Source organism: Scyliorhinus canicula, chromosome 3 (genome assembly GCF_902713615.1).
Source record: "Scyliorhinus canicula chromosome 3, sScyCan1.1, whole genome shotgun sequence".
In the NCBI taxonomy this organism is placed as follows: domain Eukaryota; kingdom Metazoa; phylum Chordata; class Chondrichthyes; order Carcharhiniformes; family Scyliorhinidae; genus Scyliorhinus; species Scyliorhinus canicula.
In genome coordinates this window covers 122645827-122668726 of record NC_052148.1, presented here as the reverse complement: position 1 = coordinate 122668726, position 22900 = coordinate 122645827, and the positions used below count along the sequence as shown (strand labels likewise).

The window sequence follows — 22900 nt, the reverse complement described above, 5'->3', positions numbered from 1 at the left end:
CATAACGAACATGGTGCTCACCTGTGACACGTGCCAAAGACATCGACCGGCACAATGCAAATAGCCACTGCAGCAGCATGAGATGGCCACGTCACCATGGGACAAAGTTGGCATTGACTTGTTCCACGCCATGGGCCGCAACTATGTTCTGCTCATCGACTACTACGCCAACTTTCCGGAAGTACTGAAACTCCCGGATCTCACAGCGGCATCAGTCATCAAGGCCTGCAAAGAAACCTTCTCCAGGCATGGCATCCAACGGATGGTCATGTCCGACAATGGTCCTTGCTTTGCCAGCTGGGAATGGATGGACTTCGCCAAGCACTACAACTTCAAGCATGTGACGTCGAGTCCACACTTTCCGCAATTGAATGGCAGGGTGGAGAAAGGTGTCCACATTATCAAACAACTCATCAGCAAGGCTGCGGACTCAAAGTCCGACATACACTTGGCCCTCTTGTCATACCGTTCGTCACCTTTGAGCTCTGGACTATCACCAGCTCAAATGCTCTTCAACAGAGATGTGCGGACAACATTACCGGCACTACAATTCACCAATCCCGATCACTCGCCTGTCCTGGATAAGATGCGTCACCAACGTCAAGTGCAAAAGCAGCACTATGACCAGCAGGCAAAAGTACTGCATCCGTTGGCAATCAACGATACGGTGAGGTTGCGACACCCGGCTGGGGGCTAGTCTAAAATGGCGACGGTTCTCCGTCAAATATCGCCACGATCCTACGTTGTGCAGTCTGACGATGGAACACTGTTTCGACGAAATTGCCAAGACCTTCTAAAAGTTACACCTCGTCGACAGGTATTTCCAACACTAGATCTGCAGGACGCTGTCATGCAACATCCTGGAACTCCAGCAGCAGGTGTCCAAATGGACGTAAAAGACTCTGGATCTCCATGCCCACTCAGGAGGTCTACCCGGATCAGACGTGCACCCAACCGTCTGAACTTATGAACAGGGACTGACAATATCATTGCTCTGCCTTGTCTTTGTATTTCAACCTAACTGTTTGAATTTGTGTTTAGTTACAGCTCTGCAACTAAAACAAAAGTGAAAAAGGGGGATGTAGTACCACCGGGGGCAGCACAAGGACATATAAGAGTGATGCCAAAGGCCCGTCCCCTCTGACTTTGGCTGGAGAGGCAGGGGAGCAGGACAGGACGGAAGTTGAGCTCAGGGCTGCAAGTGATTAGGCCTAGTTGCAGAGCATAGAAAAGCAGTATCTTTACAAGTGCCATTCTGTAAGTAAAAGCTAACGAAGTAATATATTGTGGAGCACAATAAACCATCCTTCAACTGCTGAACGACTTCTAGCATTCTGTTAAGAAACGTAACCCCCCTGTTCAAGAAAGGATCAAGACAAAAGATGGAAAATTATAGGCCAATTAGCCTAACCTCGGTTGTTGGTAAAATTCTAGAATCGATCGTTAAGGATGAGATTTCTAAATTCTTGGAAGAGCAGGGTCGGATTAGAACAAGTCAACATGGATTTAGTAAGGGGAGGTCGTGCCTGACGAACCTGTTAGAATTCTTTGAGGAGGTGACAAGTAGGTTAGACCAGGGAAACCCAGTGGATGTGGTCTATCTGGATTTCCAAAAGGCCTTTGATAAGCTGCTGAGTAAGGTGCGGGCCCATGGTGTTCGAGGTGAGCTACTGGCATGGGTTGAGGATTGGCTGTCTGACAGAAGGCAGAGAGTTGGGATAAAAGGTTCTTTTTCGGAATGGCAGCCGGTGACCAGCGGTGTCCCACAGGGTTCAGTGTTGGGGCCGCAGCTGTTCACCATATATATTAATGATCTGGATGAAGGGACTGGGGGCATCCTAGCGAAGTTTGCCGATGATACGAAGTTAGGTGGTCAGGCAGGTAGTGCTGAGGAAGTGGGGAGGCTGCAGAAGGATCTAGACAGTTTGGGAGAGTGGTGCAGGAAATGGCTGATGCAATTCAACGTGAGAAAATGTGAGGTCTTGCACTTTGGAAAAAAGAATCCAAGCATAGACTACTTACTAAACGGTGAGAAAATTCATAATGCCAAAGTACAAAGGGATCTGGGAGTGCTAGTCGAGGATTCCCTAAAGGTAAACATGCAGGTTGAATCTGTGATTAAGAAAGCGAATGCAATGTTGTCATTTATCTCAAGAGGGTTGGAATATAAAAGCAGCGATGTGCTACTGAGTCTTTATAAGGCTCTGGTTAGGCCCCATTTGGAGTACTGTGTCCAGTTTTGGGCCCCACATCTCAGGAAGGACATACTGGCACTGGAGCGTGTCCAGCGGAGATTCACACGGATGATCCCTGGAATGGCACCCGGGCAATATGGCGGGCCCGGCGTGGAGGAACATAGGCCCCCCACAAAATTGCCCTCCCAGAAACAAATCCTTAATTTCCTTGATCCCCCTCTCTTCCCATCCCTGGAACCTTGCATCCATCCTCCCCGGCTCAAACCCATGATTTCCCCCAATTGGCATCCCCCCCGATCCAGCTCCCAACCTAAAATGCTGCCTGAACTGCCTCCAGATCTTCAGCATGGCCATCGCCACTGTCTCACCGAGTACTTCCCTGGGACCATCAGCGTTGCCAGCGCTCGCAACCCCCACCCATGCAAGAGCCCACCTCTATCCTCCCCCACCTTCCTATTCCATCCCTGAATCTTCTCTGCATTTGTCGCCCAATAATAATGCATCAAATTTGGGAGGCCTAGCCCTCCCCACCCCACCTGCCGTGCCCTCTGCAGTATCACCTTCCTGATGCTAACCACAATCAAAGGAGGAGATCAACCTGTCCAACCCCCTAAAAAAAGCCTTGGCCAAAAAGACTGGCAGGCACAGAAACAAGAACAAGAATTGCAAAACATTCATCTTCGCTGCCTGCACCCGGCCCATGAACGACAGAGGGAGATTGTCCCACCTCAACAAGTCAGTCTTCATCCGCTCACCTCAGCAAGTCAGCCTGCGCCCTCCCCACCAAGCTAGTGAAATTAAACTTCCGAAGCCCTGTCCAATCCCGGGCTACCTGCACCACCAGATACTTAAAGTGAGACGCTGCCAAACAAAATGGCAACCCCCCCCCACCCCCCCCCCCCCCACCCCCCCCCCCCCCCCCCCCCCCCCCCCGGAGGGAGACCACAAAGTATTCCTCTTTCACTAAATTCAATTTGTATCCTAAAAATGTCCCAAATCTCTGAAGCAAACCCATTTTGCTCCCCATCGAAGAGCTCGGTTCTGAAATATACAAGTCATCTACATACAGGACACCCTATGTTCCACCCCCCTCGCTATCCCCTTCCACAACCCTGAGCTCCTCAGCGCAACAGCCAAGGGCTCTGTAGCCAATGTAAACAGAAGGGAGGGACATGGGGCATCCCTGCCTCGTACCCTGAATTCATACATACTAATCATGCACATGCTCGCCATCGGCTCCTTATATAGCAACTGCACCCACGCCACAAACTTCGGCCCAATCCCGAATTTCTCCAACACTGCCATCAAATAACCTCACTCCACCTGATTAAATGCCTTCTTCACATCTAATCCCACCACCACCTCCGTCCCCCTTCCCTCTGCCGGAGAAAGCACCACATTCAACAGCCTCCTCATATTCAAGGACAACTGTCTGTTTATGAACCCTGTCTGATCCTCCCCAATCACCTTTGGAAGGCAAACCTCCAACCTTGGCGCCAGCACCTTTGCCAATTTCTTGATGTCTACATTCAGCAGAGATATGGGCCTGTACGATCTGCACTCCACCAGATCCTTATCCTTCTTAAGCAAAGACGAAATGGAGGCCTGCCCCATCGTTTACGGCAAGATAACTCTGTCCATCGCATCCTCGAACTTTCCCACCATCAACGACGCCAGCCTGTCCTTAAACCTTATATAAAATTCGACTGGGAACCCATCTGGCCCCACCATGTTAACTGCCTGCATCCTTCCGATTGCCACCTTCACTTCCTCCAACCCCACTGGCTCCTCTAGCCCTGCCCTCTCCACCTTCCCCAACCTTGGGCACTCTAACCCACCTGGACGTTCCCTCATCTCCCGCTCATGGTGGCTCCAACTTATACAAGTCAATAAAGTTCCTCAAACACCTTATTAATCTGTTCCAGGGCCATCAGCAACTCCCCTGTCTTGTCCCGCACCCGAACTATCTCCCACGCAATGGCCTCCCTACGGAGCTGACCTGCCAGCATCCACCCTGCCTTCTCCCCTAGTTATAGACAGCCCCCCATCGCCATTCTCAATTGACGCACCACTTTCCTGGTGGACAATAAGTCAAACCTCGCCTGCAACTCTTTCCTCTTTGCCAGGAGCCCTGGGTCCGGATCCCCCTTGTACCTCCCGTCCACCTCCAAAATCTGTCCTATCAGTCATTGGTGTTCCTCTCTCTCTTCCCTATCCACCTTAGCCTTAAAGGTGATCATCTCCCCTCTTGCCACTGCCTTCAGAGCTCCCAAACCACCGACCTTGAGACCTCCTCTGTGCAATTGAACCCCACATACTACTCATTCATCTTCCCTACCTTGTCACAGAAGCTCAGATCCGCCAACAGCCCTACATCCATCCTCCATCCCATCTCTAGGGCTGTCCCCTTCTCCAACACCATGTCCATCCAATGAGGAGCGTGATCCGAGATCACAATTGCCGAGTATTCTGCTCTCAGAACTCCAGCCAACAGAGCCTTTCTTACCACAAAAACGTCAATCCTTGAAAAGATCTTGTGCACCGGTGGATCTTGTCCACCACCACTATGAACGCATGGGAATGGCACCCAACATTCTTTTCACAATCATCCCAATTGGGGGCATAGACGTTTACCAGAGCCACCAGCCTCCCTTCCAATGCACCCCTCACTATCACGTACCTGCCCCCCCACCCCCGATCTGCTACCACCTTCTCCATGTGAAACCTCACCTTGCCCACCAAGTTTCCCCCGGTCCCAAGCCGGGGCAGCGCGGTAGCATGGTGGTTAGCATAAATGCTTCACAGCTCCAGGGTCCCAGGTTCAATTCCCGGCTGGGTCATTGTCTGTGTGGAGTCTGCACGTCCTCCCCGTGTGTGCGTGGGTTTCCTCCGGGTGCTCCGGTTTCCTCCCACAGTCCAAAGATGTGCGGGTTAGGTGTATTGGCCATGCTAAATTGCCCGTAGTGTCCTAAAAGTAAGGTTAAGGGGGTTTGTTGGGTTATGGGTATAGCGTGGGTTTGAGTAGGGTGATCATGGCTCGGCACAACATCGAGGGCCGAAGGGCCTGTTCTGTGCTGTACTGTTCTATGTTCTATGTTCTAAGCCCTACTATCAAACCTAGAATTAAACATCTGGCTCACCCACCCTTTCCTAAGCCTCATCTGATCCTTCACCTGGCAGATGGAGTTCAATCCAGGCAAATGCGAGGTGATGCATTTTGGAAGATCTAATTCAAGAGCGGACTATATGGTCAATGGAAGAATCCTGGGGAAAATTGATGTACAGAGAGATCTGGGAGTTCAGGCTCATTGTACCCTGAAGGTGGCAACGCAGGTCGATAGAGTGGTCAAGAAGGCATACAGCATGCTTGCCTTCATTGGACGGGGTATTGAGTACAAGAGTCGGCAGGTCATGTTACAGTTGTATAGGACTTCAGTTAGGCCACATTTGGAATACTGCGTGCAGTTCTGGTCGCCATATTACCAGAAGGATGTGGATGCCTTGGAGAGGGTGCACAGGAGGTTCACCAGGATGTTGCCTGGCATGGAGAGTGCTAGCTATGAAGAAAGGTTGAGTAGATTAGGATTGTTTTTGTTGGAAAGACGGAGGTTAAGGGGGGACCTCATTGAGGTCTACAAAATTCTGAGAGGTATGGACAGGGTGGATAGCAACAAGCTTTTCCCAAGAGTGGGGGTGTCAGTTACAAGGGGTCACGATTTCAAGGTGAGAGGGGGAAAGCTTTAAGGGAGATGTCCGTGGAAAGTTTTTTACGCAGAGGGTGGTGGGTGCCTGGAATGCTTTGCCAGCGGAGGTGGTAGAGGCGGGCACGATAGCATCATTTAAGATGCATCTGGACAGGTATATGAATGGGTGGGAACAGAGGGAAGTAGACCTTGGAAAATAGGAGACAGGTTTAGATAAAGGATCTGGATCGGCGCAGGCTGGGAGGGCCGAAGGGCCTGTTCCTGTGCTGTAATTTTCTTTGTTCTTTGTTCACCCACCGATGGATCTCCTGCAGCATCACCACATCGGCTTTTAAACTCTTCAAATGTGCAAAAACTTACTCTCTGCACCGGTCTCCCTAACCCCTCAGGTTCCACGTCACCATTCTGACCAGGGGTGTCTCAGCCCTCTGCCCCTCCTATCCGCTTTCACCAGTACACTAGGCCCTGCCCATCTGGCAGGACCCACCCCATCCTTTTGTTACCGTCAATTAATCCCCCGATCACTTCCTCTTGCAAACACCTCACCCAGAATAGATCCCCTCCCCCCACCACACTTCCGTTCACAAGTCAACCTACGTTTTCTAGTGTGGTGACTTCTACCAGAGCCCCCCCCCCCCCCCCCCCCCTCTCCACCCCCTCCTCAGTAAACTGGCCCCGCACGCCCAAAACCCATCTCCCTCGAATCAAGAAACAAAACAAAACCACACCACAAGGAAGAAACCAGAACACATGTAAATAACCCTCCTTCCCCCGGAGACCGAAACAAAACTCCAATCAAATAGAAAACCCTCAATAAGAAAAACACAATCCTCATCCCCACCAACCAAGTCTAAATCCTAACTCTCATCTCAGTCCCAGTCCTTCAGCCTTAACGAACGCCTCTGCCTCTCCACTGTCTCAAAATAAAAGTCCTTTGAGTTGTGAGTCACTCTCAACTTCGCTGGGTCGACCACTCCGACTCTCACTCCGCTGCAGTACAACGGCGTCCTAACCTGTCTAAAGGTCGCCCTCCCTCTCGCCAGCTCCGCTGTTAGATCTTGGTATGTGCGAACACCAACATCTTTCCACATTACACCTTGTCTCTGCTTCGATCAGCTCAAACCTTCTCCTTCATGAGGTATCTGTGGAAGCAGACTGTGACCGCTCTTGGTGGCTCATTCGCTCTAGGCTTCGGACTGAGCCACTAATGTGCCCTGTCCAACCCGTAGTGGGAGGGTTCTTTCCCTCCCCCATCAACTCAGCAAATATCTTTGCAAAGTATTTGGTTGGCCTCAGTCCCTCCACCCCCTTGGGCTGGCCCACGATTCTCAGTTTTGCCTCTCGACCTGTTCTCCAGGTCCTCCACCTTGGCTCTGAGCCCTTTTTGACCTCCGCCATCCTCTGCAGCTCCTCATCTATCAAGGTGAACAGGTCGCTGTGTTGCGACAATGGCTCCGCCACCCCCTTCAACTTCTCTCTTTGCTCCCGCACCACGACTGGCACCTTCATCACTGCCGCCTTTACTGGGGCAATCGCCTCTCCACCCACTCTATAAGTGAAGCCGTCATCTCCCTCTGAAGCAACTCCAATGTTTGGCAAACAGACGACATCACCTCGGTCAGAGTTTCCATCGTGAGGGGAGCGACCCCCCGTGACGAGCCAGCCCCCAATCTTTCTTCCTGCAGGGCTCAGAGCAGCACTTACTGTCGGACTTTCGCACATCCCTTTCTTTTCAGGACCTGTTAGCACTGCTGCCTCACGGCGCTGAGGTCCCTGGTTCGATCCTGGCCCTGGGTCACTGTCCATGTTGAGTTTGCACAGTCTCCCCATGTCTGTGTGGGTTTCACCCCCACAACTCAAAGATGTGCAGGTTAGGTAGATTGGCCACCCTAAATTGCCCCTTAATTGGAAAAATATAATTGGGCACTAAAACAAAAAATATTTTCAGGACCTTTCTTCTGGGACTTCGAAATGCCCCAAGTTCCTTCTGACTTCCTACATCATCTCATCCAACAACGGCCCCTGAGACTGGACATAAAAGTCCAAAAGCCAGAGACTCCAGCAGGAGCCACCTAATGTACGACCCCCACCTACATGTTGCCACTGGAAGTCATATTGTTACAATTATACAGGGCCTTGGTGAGGCCACACCTGGAATATCGTGTGCAGTTTTGGTCTCCTTATCTGAGGAGGATGTTCTTGTTATAGAGGAGTGCAGACAAGGTTTACCAGACTGATTCCTGGGATGGCAGCACTGACATGTGAGGAGAGCTTGAGTTGGTTAGAATCATAGAATTTACATTGCAGAAGGAGGCCCTTTGGCCCATCGAGTCTGCACTGGCCCTTGGAAAGAGCACCCCACCCAAGCTCTCCACCCCATCCCAGCAACCCCACCCAACCTTTTTTGGTCACTAAGGGCAATTAGGCATGGCCAATCCACCTAACGTTCACATCTTTCGACTGTGGGAGGAAACCGGAGCACCCGGAGGAAACCCACGCAGACACGGGGAGAACGTGCGGACTCCGCACAGACAGTGACCCAAGCCGGGAATTGAACCTGGGATCCTGGAGCTGTGAAGCAACAGTGCTAACCGATGTGCTACCATGCGCATTCACTATAGTTCAGAAGAGCGAGAGGGGATCTCATAGATAGAAACCTATCAAATTCTAACAGGACTAGACAGGGAAGATGCAAGAAGGCTGCTCACGATGGTGGGTGAGGCCAGAACCAGGGTCACAGTTTGAGGATACGGAGTGGACCATTTAAGATAAAGGTGAGGAGAAATCTGAGAAATCAGAGAGTGGTGAGCCTGTGGAATTTGTTACCACAGGAAGTAGTTGAGGCCAAACATTGTTTTCAAGAAGGAGTTAGATATAGGGCGGTATTCTCCGCTCCCGATAAAAATCGGGATGGCCATCGTGAAATCGGCCAAGCTTCACGACGGCCCGATACGGCCCCACACCCGAGCTATTCACACCCCGGAAATGGGCTAGGAGCGGGGCCGCGGGTGCCACGCGTCAAATGACACGAAAAGGCTGCGACTGCCACAATGACGCCGCTCCGCATCGTAAAAAGGCGCAAGCAGCCCCCCTCTCTCTCCCTCTCCCCCCCTTCTCCTTCCCCCCCACTCCCTCTCCCTTTCTCTCTCTCTCCCTCCCACCCCCTCTCCCTCCCTCCCCCCTTCTCCTTCTCCCCCATTCTCCTTCTCCCCCCCACTCTCTCTCCCTCCCTCTCTCTCCCTCTCCCTCCCTCCCCTCCTTCTCTCCCCCCCTCCCCACTGTTTTCTGCGTTCTCCGTGATGCCAGCCCCGGTTTGCTCACAGTCCGGCGGTCCGCTCACCTCCTCGTCAGCCAGCTCGACTGGCTGACGAATTTGAAAAGCAGGTGTGTCAGCCGGCGTACTCAACTTGCGTGCCGACGTCGGGGCTTCGGCCCATTCGGGCCGGAGAATAGCGGGAGGCCGGTTTTGGTCGTTTCGGGCAATTTGACGGGGTTATTCGCGGGAAAGGCGGTCGGAAAAATTTGCACGTTGGGGAGAATAGCGGGAGCGTGTCGGACCAGCGTCGCGGGAAAAAACGGCACATCCCGCTATTCTCCGCACCGGCGTGGGGTCGGAGAATTCCGCCCATAGCACTTGGAATAATGGCGATCAAAGGATACAGGGAGAAGGTGGGATCAGGGTCTTGAGTTGTATAATCAGCCCTGATGATTATGAATGGCAGAGCAGGCTCGAAGGGCTGAATTGCCTCCTCCTCTGCCTGTTTTGTATATGTCTATGACTCTCCAACACAGTGCACCACCCTTCACCCCACTATGCATTCATCCAGTCACACTTTCACTGCAGCACATGATCTATTTGACAGATAGGTGCCCAAGATTCTATTCACATAAAGGAACCTAACCCTATCCCTGCTAACGTGAGGAGATTCTGGACAGCCATGTTTCAGTAGTTATGCCAAGACATGCCTCTGTTGATTTTAGCTAAAGTATTTACCATTCTAAACACGTATAGGGTGGAATTTTCCAAAACAATAACTGCCATTTTTGCTTCAAAAATCAGTGCGATTCCCAGCGGTGCAAACCAGACCCGGAATTTGCAGCCAGTTGGACGAATTTTCTTTTCCCTCACGTGAAAAAGGCTGCCCCTGAGACGTGGAGCATCTGATTCTCCCACTCCAGGGATTATCTGAGCACTTCAGTGATATAAGGTTAACCCGACTAAGTACATATGAATGGATTTAAATTCTTGCAAATCGTGTCATCAGGGAGGGCCCGGGACAATCGCGATCAGATTTCTCACTGGCACAAATCCCATTCTTGGCTTCTGGAGAGATTTAGCGGCTGCTAAATCCTGCCCATGAAGTTAAATCAATCTGAAAAACAAACACAGGCTTTCCCAATATTGTTACGCATTATCTCACCCACTGCTTCAACTTTCATTACCATTAATCTCCACTTTTTGCTTTGGCAGCTTGGACCTTACTTTCTGCTACAATCCTGGATCTCTTATCGTTTTTTAATTTTGAGTTAGTGCCTCTCAGTTTGCTCTTAAAGTCTCTCCTGTGTGATAATTTAGATGAAAACCTTGTGCTGCTCTAAAGCAGCGACAGCAGTGCCCCAGGATGTAGGTAACCTGGGTGATGGGAATGGTAGCCAGATTTCAAGAAACCATTGGCTAATTTACACAGTGTGGTGGTATGATTAACATAGCTGCCTGCCATTGGTGCAGAACACCGGCTTACCATTGGCCCTGGTCGGTCATGTGCCTCTCGACCGATTGGTTGGGACCAGTCATGTGACGGCTCCCCGATTGGTCGAGAGGCTGAGTTAACCCCGCCTCCAGGGCGAGGTATAAATACCCAGCACGCCCGGCGGTCGGCCATTTACTGTAGTCAACCGCAGGACTAACATCTAGCTTATTAAAGCCTACTTTTGTACAGCAACTCGCCTCGCATTCAATTGATGGTTCACACAGCTCACCCTCTCAAAATTATTAAAACTACAAAATTTGTCTTTCAACCTGAACTGTGTTGAAGGGGTTCACCAACTTTCAACATCTCGTGTGTCCATCTCACCGAACTTTCCTGCATTGTGAAGAATAACTTGGAGCTTCTGTTTGTTTCTCCAAAATAAAATGAAGTGTGTGTCACCCGCTGAACAGCAACAACAGTAACAACTTGTATTTGTATAGCACCTTGTAATGTAATAAAACATCCCAAGGAGCTGCACCAGAGCGTTTTTAAAGCAACATTTGATACCCAGCCACCTACGGTGATATTAGGTGATTTATGACCAAAGCAGCTTGGTCAAAAAGATGGGTTTCAAGGAGTGTTTTGAAGGAAGAAAGCCAGCTGGGAAGTATTTCAGGAGGGAATTCCAGAGCTTCGGGCCTCGGCGCCTGAATGCACATTCACCAGTGGTGGAGAAATTAAAATTAGGGATGTACCTGAGTGCAGAATTGGCGATTACAAATACCTGGAAGGGTCAAGGGGCTGGAGGAGAATAGAGGTGAGAGAAGACCAGCCCACGGCCTTGTGAAAACAAGGTGAGAATTTTAAAACCAAGATATTGTTCAATCCACATTTGAAACAATCTGCTATGTGTGGTTGTTTTTGCTAAATTTTTGCAACCAATGTAAAATTAGTGGAAACAAACAGATTTGACAGTAACAGACAATTTAAAAGCTGTATGCAGAATTTTCCAGTCGCCGGGCGGACGCGGCTGGAGAATGCCACCCTGTGCGTTATTGATAGGTTAAATATCCTCTCGACCAACTTTTTATACTCATTAAATCACACAAGTGTTTGTGTTCGCTAACTTTCCAGGAATCTGCTGAAAAGGACCGGAAGCTGAGAGAGCTGACAACAATTCATGAAAAGGAAATGGTAGAATTGGAGACTGAATTAAATACAACACGTCGCCAACTTGGGACAATCAAACAGGAGTAAGAAATCTAAGCAGAATTATGAATATATCTGACATAGAGCTGATGATTAAAGACTCTTCTGATTTTATTTATTTGAGAGCATCATGATAATTTTTGTTAAAGGAACACTTGTTCAGCTGTAGAATTCTCGGGTGGAATTCTCCAGCTCTCCGTGGCGGGTATTCCCACGGTGGCATCTGCTTGCCGTCAGCTGCCTGCCGGATTTTCCAGGCCCCCTGAAGCCGATGATGATTTATATTCCTTGCCCATCCGGGGTCAACTATGGTGGGATGAGAAGATCCCACCAGTGTGAAGGGCTTGAGAATTCTGCCCCATACACCAAAGTCAGTAGGTTGAAGTTTTATATACCTCACACATGCCAGTCATCCATAAACAATAGCAGTTTCTTCTGTGCCCTATCACTTTAAAGAACAAGTAGGATTGGATTCAACTCTGGCCGGGAAGAATACGCAGAGGACCCAAAACCTGCACACACTTGGAGATCTAAAACCTCATGATCATCAAAATATAGAAAGGAGGAGGCTATTTGGCCTTTCAAGCCTGCTCCACCATATCCTTACAATCATGGCTGATCATCCAACTCAATAGCTGGTTTTCGCCTTCCCATCATATCCCTTGATCCCTTTCGTGCCAAGAGCTATATCTAACTTCTTCTTGAAAACATACAATGTGTTGGCCTCAACTACTTTCTGTGGTAGCGAATTCCACAATGCAAATCCTACAACCCCCCCCCCCCCTCCACCCCCACCCACCATAATAATTGCTGGGTCACCTCTCCCCACTACAGAAGACATGCATGAGGGTAGCCCGAAACCCCCCCTTAACAGGGAAACCTCCCATATCATAGAAGCCCCACCAATATCCAAGAACCCCACACCTCCCAAGTCAGAAACAGTGAATAAAACCACTGATTTCTCACTCACCTGTGCCTGATGCCTGCTGCCTCAGACAGATGTCTTGAAATTAGCAGCTGTAGGTTAATAGAAAGCCAAAAACACACCAAAAGGCTTTAATCCCCATCAGATCCTTTGATCTTCAAGGCCTCTACTCACTTCAAAGAAAACAAGCTTTTAATAACCTGTAAATATCATCTTCCAGGCGGCCAGATGTCTGGACTGATTATTTTAATTTCCCTTCATGCTTGAATGGATCTGAAGAACCCTGCTGTGAAACTAGCTGCAATGTTTACCACAATTTAGCTTTCTGCTGAGAAAAATAGGACGTGAAAGCACTTAACTCCTTGATGTCTGAAACATTGCGGTTAGTTTCACAGCAGAGATCCAGACAAGCGTTAAGGGAAATTAAAATAATCAATCCAATCATCTGGCTATCTTGAAGCTATCAATTACAGGCTAGTAAAATCTATTTCTCTTCGAAGTGAAAAGAAGTCTTTCAGATTAAAGGATCTGACGGGGTTTAAGGTCTTGTGATGTGGTTTTGGCTTCCAATTAATTTACAGCTGCTGCTCTCCGGGGACGGGATTCTCTGAAATGGAGGCAGAGTATCCGTGCCGTCGTGAACACTGTGGCGTTTCACGACGGCACGAAATGGGCGCGGGCACTAGCGATTCTGGATCCCACCAGGGGCCAGCACGGGGCTGGAGCGGTTCGCGCTGCTCCAGCCTCTCTTTGCGCTAACCTGCGCATGTGCAGTGGCGCCGTGCCAATCTGTGCATGCACGGGGGACGTCCTCAACGTGCTGGCTCCGACGCAACATGGCGCGGGGGTTCAGGGGCCGGCCGCGTAACAAATAGGGCCGGGGCTGGAGAGGCCGCCCCGCCGATTGGTGGGCCCGATCGCGGGCCGGACCCATCGGAGGCCCCCCCCCCCCCCGGTGAAGGAGCCCCCCTCCCCCCCACAGGCCCTCCGACCCTGCGCGCAGAGTTCCCGCCGGCTGTGAGCAGCTGTGGACGGCGGCGACGGGACTCTGCCGTTTCCGCGCGGCCGCCCGGCCCATCAAGGCCGGAGAATCGGCGGCCCGGCCGCGGACAGTGGCCCGCGACCGGCGCTACGCCAAACGCGCCAGCACAAATGGCGCCAATTCGCTGCTCCTCGGAGAATCCTGCCCAGGATATCTGTCTGAGGCAACAGGTGAGTGAGAAAGCTGAGATTTTTTTTTATTGTTTCTGCCAGTACTGATCTTTAGCTTCCAGACAGGCGTGACCGAGTCGGGGTGGGGGGTTCTCTGCTATTGGGGGTTCCTTGATATAGTGGGGGGGAGGGGGGTGCTGTCTAGTGGGGGAGCTGGGATGTTGGCAGGATATGCATTGTGAGGGGAGGGGGACCTCTAGTGGACCTGTGAGGCACCTGTTGTACATTCTTATCCCCTTGGCCAACCATGAGGTCCATCGCGTCAGGGCTAGGCTGAGAAATACTTATACCAATCCACGCCCATGGGAATGCCAACCCAGAGGGCTGGGGAGTCACGGAGGTGGGGAGAATCCGGTGCCCAGCCCGGTAATAAGACGCAAATGGGTCATTTTGACCTATTTGTATCTTCCCGTTGGCCCGGGGAATGAACCTCTATGCCCCCACCAATGGGGGTCCAGAGCATCGGAAGTGATTTGACGCTGGATTCTCTGCCGCATCTGGAATTCTGCTACCAGTGGCAGGCGGCAGAGAATCCTGCCTCTGGTCTCCGGTGGTGGAGACCAGTGATGATTCCTGCCGGCTTCATGCTTTACTGGCGGTGGGGAGGGGGGAGGGGGGGTGAAAATACCGGGAGCCAAGAGAATCCGGCTTCAAACTGTCGACGCATATTTTATGACGATTTAAATATGCTAATCTGGTTCACACGCAGCAGGCCGGGAGCATCGCGTGCTGTTTTGCACATGGAGCAAATCCCATTTAGGGACTTTTCCACTATTCTTCCCACATAGCGGGACTTGCACCGGGCGCAATGCATTTGGAGAATCGCCCCATGAAATCTGTCTCCCTCCAGAAATCAGTGGGAATGCTGTCGAGCTTTTCTGGCGGGAGCAGGAATTGGCACATTGATAGACAAGAAATTGAGCCACTGTGTATTTGGGATGGTGGAGTTCTAAATAGATGCTGGCAAAACTATACTCCTTGGTTCAATGTCCTTACTTCACAAAATGTTTCAAGCAAGATTAAACATTTGTAGCTCTATTTCAAAACAGTATGTGGGTAATTAAATTACAGGACCGTTGTGATGTGTGACGAGCATCTGATATGTAGTTGGGAAAAGAGGGATTAAAGATTACTTGCAAGTTTTGAATAAGTTGTGTTTGTATCTTGCAGCGAGTTTTTCTGCCGAACAGCCGAACCAAGATAGTTTGATTCTTGCATGGTCAGTACTGAGTTAGAGTTGAAAATTATAAGCTTTCAACTCCTAATCGCTACCACTCCTGATATCTGAAATACAGGATGAATTTAATGTTTTCAACACAGTCTTGCTTGTCAGCTGGAGAACCTGTAGATGCCCCTCTGTTGAGGAAGGCCTCGGGTAATAAGTGCCCATTAGTCACCTAAATAGCCAATGTCAGGTCTCCTCTGTGATTAAGGATCCCGGGTGTGGTGGTAGATGCTGGCATTGTAGCCACCAGAGGCTGGGGATCAATGTGCGACCCCAGGCCAAAGATGACTAATGATGCAGGTATTGAGAGGGAGGTTGGAGGTAATGTTTTGGGGTTGGTTTTTAGAGGCCTTATTTCCCCCACATCCTGATGCCAGGTTCCATGATCAGGGCATTACACGTTTGATCGAGAGACTGCCTTAGGAACCCACAGGGATTGCTTTTTGGACTTCCCGCATAGTGACTCCTCTGCTCGCCCTGGTTCAATGCCAGGGATGTGGGCCTTAGGTGGGCATTAATTGCCTCAATTGGCGTCAGGTGGGAAAGTCATCCATAAGCCTGGCTTGCCTTGTATTTAGTTAGGCTAAGGCAGGAAGGCAGCTGGGTCATCAGACTGCACCCTTTGCTGATTAAATGTCCCCAGCCTCTAAACCCACCTCTGGGGCTCATCTAATTCTACCCACAGGATTAAGCCTGTCTGTAATATCCCTTCCCCTCCACTGTATACTGGCCCTACACTCATCCCTGGAACATCACAACAACAAGTACTCCTACGCCAGACTCCTATTTATTGACTACAGCTCTGCATTCAACAGCATAACCCAGCCACGTTCATATTGAAACTCCAAAACCTAGGACTTGGCTCCTCCCTCTGCAACTGGACCCTCAACTTCCTGACCCATAGACCACAATCAGAAAGGATAAACAGCAACACCTCCTCCACGATAGTCCTCAATACAGGGGCTCCACAAGGCTGTGTACTCAGCCTCCTACTATACTCCCTATACACACATGACTGCGTGGCAAAAGTCGGCTCCAACTCCATCTGCAAGTTTGCTGATAATGCAACCATAGTAGATCAGATCTCAAAAACGATGTCAGAGTACAGGAGGGAGATAGAGAGCTAGTGGCATGGTGCAATGACAACAATCTCCTCTTAATGTCAGCAAAACTAAAGAGCTGGTCATTGATCTCAGGAAGCCAAGTATCATGCACACTCTGTCTGCATCTACGGGGCTGAGGTGGAGATGGTTGACAGCTTCAAATTCCTAGGTGTACACATAACCAACAATCTGTCCCAGCCCACACATGTTGACGCTATGACCAAGAAAGCACAAAAGCGTCTATATTTCCTCAGGAAACTAAGGACATTCGGCATGTCCACACTGACTCTTACCGACTTTTACAGATCCACCATAGAAAGCATCCTATCTGGCTGCATCACAGCCTGATATGGCAACTGCTCGGCCCAAGACTGTAAAAAACTAGAGAGAGTTGTGAACACAGCCCACATCACGCAAACCCGCCTCCCATCCATTGACTCTATCTACACCTCCCGCTGTCTTGGGAAAGTGGACAGCATAATCAAAGACCCCTCCCACCCGGGTTATTCTCTCTTCCAACCTCTTCCATCGGGCAGGAGATACAAAAGTCTGAGAACACGCACTAACAGATTCAAAACAGCTTCTTCCCTGCTGTTACCAGACTCCTGAATGATCCTCTTTTGGGCTGAACTGATCTCTCCACGAATCTTCTCTGCTGAGTAACACTACATTCCGTATGCTTCACCTGATGTCAATGTATTTATATGTGTATTTATGCATGTCCTATGTTTTTCATGTATGGAACGATCTGTCTTGACTTTACACAGAACAATACTTTTCACTGTACCTAGGTACACGTGACAATAAATCTAAATCAATCAATGCCCACCAATATTCACATCCAAATAAGGAGTATTTAGAAGAGGGCTGTAGAACTGTATCCCAATAAGTGGTGAGGTGAAAAAAAAATGACTGAAATTTATTTCTTAAGAAAAAAATATTAGGATAGATTTTTGACTTTGTGCAATAGCATTAAATGGGTGTTGGAAATCAGGCGGCTGAGCTACTAAAGTATAAGCATGAAAAGATGTAACATGGGCAGTAATGACTATTTTACACAATTGCGCCAAACCAAAACCTATTGCAGTTGTATATAACAAACAGCGCAGTATTATCAAAGTGGTTATTGTTGATGATAATGGAAGGAGATTATGGCTATAATTTAGCATTTGGCCAAAATATAGAAAGACTTTCTTTAAATCGGTTGCAGGTGCAGCCCCTGTGGAATAGATGCGATTCGCATAAAGCTTTTTATTTAGATGCGATCGCACGATTAAATAGTCTGATATTCAGATATTGCACACTGTTCCCTTTGTGCATGCATAACATAGAAATCAAGAAATCTATTAGATTATGTCAGTTGTAATGAAAACAAGATGTATTTCAGTGTGGCTGGGAACACTGCTAACCAAGATGGACTGTTAAGTCTCCTAATTCATTAAGTGCTGCCTAAACCAAAATCTCCATGACTTCTCTTAAGTTACAAGGCTACATTATCTCAAGTACCATCGCTCCCCCCCCCTTCAATTTCATATGATTTAAAAACATTAGTTTGATGTTTATCGAAATGGCAAGGATTCTAATATTTTCAAAGAAAAGACTTGCTTCAACGCAGAATTCCCTTAGTGCTGAATGGAAGGGTTGGTTAAGATTTTATGCTTAAGTCAAGGAGGGTTGAGTTGCCATTTGACTTGGAGTTGCAAACCAAATGATGTGGGTTTTACCTACATGTTGGCCAGGATTTTCCACTCCCCTCACAGCTCGCCAGCGACTACCAGCGGGGTCTTCTGGTTCTGCCAAGGTCTATGAGATTTTGTATGGCACGCCCGCCCCACTGCCAGGGAACCTGCTGGGCGGGGGTGGGGTCTTCGGTGGGATTGGAAGCTCCGGCCAGTGGGAAGAGCTGGTAAATCCCGCTCTTCTTCTTCAGATCACAATTACCATGCTCCTGTCCTGGATGACCATTTGTAACTTTTACTCTTTTTGGACAATTGTAACCAAAGTCTGGTAGAGAATTTACTGATGTGTCTATATCCTTGGGAAACAGGGTGGTGTTTGAAAGGAAGCCAAGATTTTCCAGCCTCATCTGCAGCCGGGACTAGTTCTGCTGAAAGTCAATGGACCTTTGGCTGGCCTGCTCCGTCCGTCCCCCTGCTGGGCCCCACCATGACGGAACTGGAAATCCTAGCCAGAGGGTTTGAGGCAACTGTTGCAGGATTTGACCCTGTTAGACAAATGCCTCAGTTTACAGCATGGGATTTTCAAATAGGATGTCACTGTAACTTTAAATTTAAATACTGGCTTTGCCAAGAAATGCTCTTGGAACCTTTAACAAAACCTATTAATAGCTAATTCAGCATTTTAATATGACTGCTTGATTTAACCAATAACGTGTATTTTCCAAGTGATTTTATAGTTAAATTAACCATAAACACTGCTATGTGTGTGCTGTTCTCTGTATCCTCCCCTATTCAAATAAAATTAATGCACATTCTATTATTCTTATTTTGTTAAAACCTCCAGATGATGGCACTTCTGACCTTGCTCAGCTGTGATCTAAATGCTTCAAACGCCAAGCTTGATGCGATCTAAAAATTGTGACCTGGATTTATAATAGGCTAGAGTTGATTGTAACAGGGAAGCTCATGCACCTGCCCTTAGTTGGACTGGCTCTGCACCCTTCACCCCAAAATCATTTTGCCCACCAGTTTGCTGGCGGTGTGAGCTGATAATGAAGCAGTGAGAGCAACGGGGCTTCTGGGACCTGAGTTACTGGGACAACCATTAGAGTATGTCCTGAACCCATCAGATTGAAGGATTGGGAACTAAACACGAGAAGACCAAGAAGGAGAGTGAATTAAAAAGGGGTTAAATTAAATATTAATGAATGTGCAGAAAGAGAGGAAAAGGAAGATTGGACTAAGGCAAAAAGGAGAGGTTGGAAAAAAAGTTACATTTAAACAATTACATTTTCAAAACCTCTTCAATCAAAATCTGAAGGAATGAGGCTCCGCAGTTGTAGTAATTAAGTTTCAGTGCTAGAGAGGTTGATTGGCAGACAGTAAGAAATATCATGCTGTTCAAAGAGGACAATTAATTGTAATAACAAGATTTAACTTTCTGTGATGAGCTTAACACGCAAATACAGCAAAGATAACCCCCCAGAAACCAAAAGAGATTCTGTTTGTGTAAAGCTTATGGTAAAACAACACAACTGGCATAGCAGGTTTTGATATTTGCATGTCTACTCCTCTCTTGCAGTTATATCATTCCTCAATAATAACAACAAGTATTATCCTCATTGATATTTTGAGAGCAAAATCTGAGCCGTAATTCTTTCAATATTTGATGACATCTGCTTTTGAGTGTGTTCTTTCAGCAAACAGCAAAGTTTGTCAGAACAAAGGGTAGAACAACATGTTCTCAATCACAGGCCTGCCTGTAACTCACCCTTGCATATTCTATAGAGGATTTGTAAAATGATTTATTGTACAGTATTGTTTTTAAGCAAAAATCTCTGAGGGACTCTTTGAATATTTTGTTTGCTTGGAAAAGAGAAGATTTTTGTTTTGCATTTATTCTTTTGTGTTTGTTTGAAATGTAAAGATATAAGGAAATATAAAAAACTTGACACTTCAGTGTGTTGCAATTCTTGGACTTTTAAAAATCTTTCATGGGATATGGGCACTGCTGGCAAGTCCAGCATTTGTAGCCCATCCCTAATTACCCTTGAAAAGATGGTCGTGATGAGCTGCCTTTTTGAACTGCTGCAATCCACTGGTGCGGGTACATCCACAGTGTGGTTAGGAAGGAGTAGAATTCAAACTTTCCCTTAAGATTCCTAAAGAATCTAGTTGCAGGCAAACTTATGAATATTTGTTTTAAGAAAATGACCATATGGAGGCCTGTTCCTAGCCAGCATTATTGACACTTTGACCCTTTAGGTTGTTCTGCTCATTGTTTGTTTCACTCTGTTGTAGGTTAGCAGAAGCTCATATGGAACTGGACGATACTCAGAACAAATCAGCTGCAGCATTCCTAGCAACAGAGGATGAAATCATTCAACTGAGGGCTGAGTAAGCTTCAAGTCCTTAAATTAATCTTGGTTCATTTCTTGCGCAAAAATACAAGTATTGAAAGTTAGACGGTTGAACTGTTCATTCATATTTGTACATTAGATCCTGATAGATTCCAACCTCATCTTCTTCCCCGCTGTTACCAGACTCCTAAATTACTCTCTTATTGACTGACCTCATTAACACTACCGCCTGTATGCTTCATCCGATGCTGGTGCTTATGTAGTTACATTGTGTACCTTGTGTTGCCATATTATGTATTTTCTTTTATTCCCTTTTCTTCCCATGCACTTAATGATCTGTTGAGCTGCTCGCAGAAAAATACTTTTCACTATACCTCGGTACACGTGACAATAAACACATCCAATCCAATCCAATTCAGCTTGACACAGTACCCGAGCATCCACACTGAGAAGGCATGAAGCGCATTTTGCTCTTTTCACCTTTTGTAACAAAGCCCTATGTAGATTAAACTTGTCGGGTATAAGCCAGGTTTACGAATAGTTCTTCTTTATGGTTCATAACTCTTCATATGGAACAGAAAAGGTTTCCTTCTGCTCCTGTGCAAAAGTTAGTTGATGGCCAATTGCTGGGAGGGAGGACTCTGGTCTACCCTGGCCAAGCACAGTACCTCGCATGGCCTGGGTTAAGCTGTTATGGTGTGGAGGATCCTACCTGCCACTGAACTGACTTGTACATCAAAGTGGTTGCCACGAGGCATGCTCCTTCCATCAAAGTGAAAGTGGTTCTCTGTACCATAGCCGATGATAAAACACTAAGATCTGGAATGACAGTTATTGAAAGGGATTACCTAGATAACTGGGCAAAGCAACAACAAAAATCTGCTCCAATATGTGGGGCCTGTGCTGGCATGATTGGAGTGTGGAGAGGAAAGCAGCTGTTACTAAATTGACTCTTGATTGCCCCTTCAAGCGCGCTTAGTGGCATGGTGGCACAGCGGTTAGCACTGCTGCCTAACCGCTAGGGTGCCGGGTTTAATTCCTGCCTTGGGTGACTGTCAGTGTAGTGTTTGTATGTTCTCATCATGTCTGTGTGGGCTTCCTCTGGTTTCCTCGCACAGTCCAAAGATGTGCAGGTTGGGTGGACTGGCCATGCTAAATTTCCCCTCAGTGTCCATAGTGTTAGGTGGGGTTACAGGGTTAAAGGGCTAGGTTCGGGGAGTGGGCCTAGCTAGGGTGCTCCTCTGGTAGGTTGGTGCAGACTTGAGGGGCCAAATGGCCTCCTTCTGCACTTTAGGGATCCTATGGTTCTATGGGCAATAAATGCTGGTCCAGCCTGTGACACCCATGTCCCATGAACAAATTAAAAAAAACTAAATTTCCGCATCTCCACTGGTGAAGTACTCTTCAGTGGAGTTTAGCATGCAGTGATCAGGAAGGTAGTGATAGTGTATTTGCATATTGAGTTGTGCTGATCACTGTGTTTCTCATGAGGAGCTCTTGATATTTGCTGCCCAACCGATAAAGGCTCAAAGCCTCCTTGTCAGTTACCCAGCTCTTAAGTATCCTGCTGTTGGTGGAAGTATGTGGGTTCTCTATGTATTTTGAGTTTGCTTCAGGATGATATATCTGATAATGGAAGATTGGAATCGAGACCCTCCATATCAGACTTCATGATCCAACACCAGGGCACTGATTAGCCGGCTTCGCAGGGACCCAGGAAATTAGCATGTCACTGGGGCTAGAATTCTTCCCACAATTCTTCAGAGACTTGTATATGCCATTGATTTAACAACAGCAAAATACTGTGGATTCTGGAAATCTGAAATAAAAACTGAAAATGCTGGAAAAACAAAGTGAACATTTCAAGTTGATTACCTTTCATATCAAAATGTTGGAGATGTGTAACAGGTTTTAAACAAGTACAGAGGCAGGGGGAGGGCAGGAATGAAGAAAAGGGTAGGTCTGTGACAGAGTGGAAGGCAGGAGACATTACATTCCAAAAGGGATGATAGTCTTAAGACAAAAGGGGCCTGGTAATGAGACAAGTAAAGATATACAAGATGGATCTGAAGGAAGTGTAGATGGAAATAGCTGAATCATTAACAATAACTGCTGTCCCCTGTGGTGATCTCAACCACTGTATATATGAGTGTGCGTGCATTAGGGGATGTATGACAATACCTGTATTACAGGTTTGCTGGTAAGCCCCTGCCAGCTAACTCCGCCCCCAGGGAGCAGTATAAATATGCATGAGTTTCACTGAGATGCCATTCTACAGCTGCAGCCAGAGGAATAGCAGCTCACTGTAATAAAGCCTCTCTTGTACCTTATCGAGTCTTTTGTGTGCAATTGTTAGCGCCACATCCCCCTCCCAAAAAACTGGAGCTTTGGGTATATTCTGAAATTTTTGCACCCTGAATTTGGAAGATTGCAAAGTGCCTGATCGAAAGATCAGCAGCTGTTTGTCCAGCTTCTGTTGAGCTTCATTAGAACAGTGAATGAGGCTGAGGACAGGGATCTGAGTGGGAGTAGGGAAGAGAATTAAAATGACAGGTGACCAGAACCTCAGTCACATTTATAGACTGAAAAGGGATGTT

General features: G+C 47.9%; 1 protein-coding gene across 2 annotated transcripts in view; it reads left to right on the top strand.

Annotated features, from left to right (window-relative positions):
* The window catches only part of spata18 (spermatogenesis associated 18), a 137840-nt gene that overhangs the window by 28241 nt on the left and 86699 nt on the right, over window positions 1-22900 (top strand). For both annotated transcript variants that reach the window (XM_038791197.1, XM_038791195.1), the window contains exons 4-5: window positions 11725-11843; window positions 20245-20340. In XM_038791197.1, the coding sequence (XP_038647125.1) occupies window positions 11725-11843; window positions 20245-20340 (215 nt within the window). The remainder of the gene's footprint in view (window positions 1-11724; window positions 11844-20244; window positions 20341-22900) is intronic.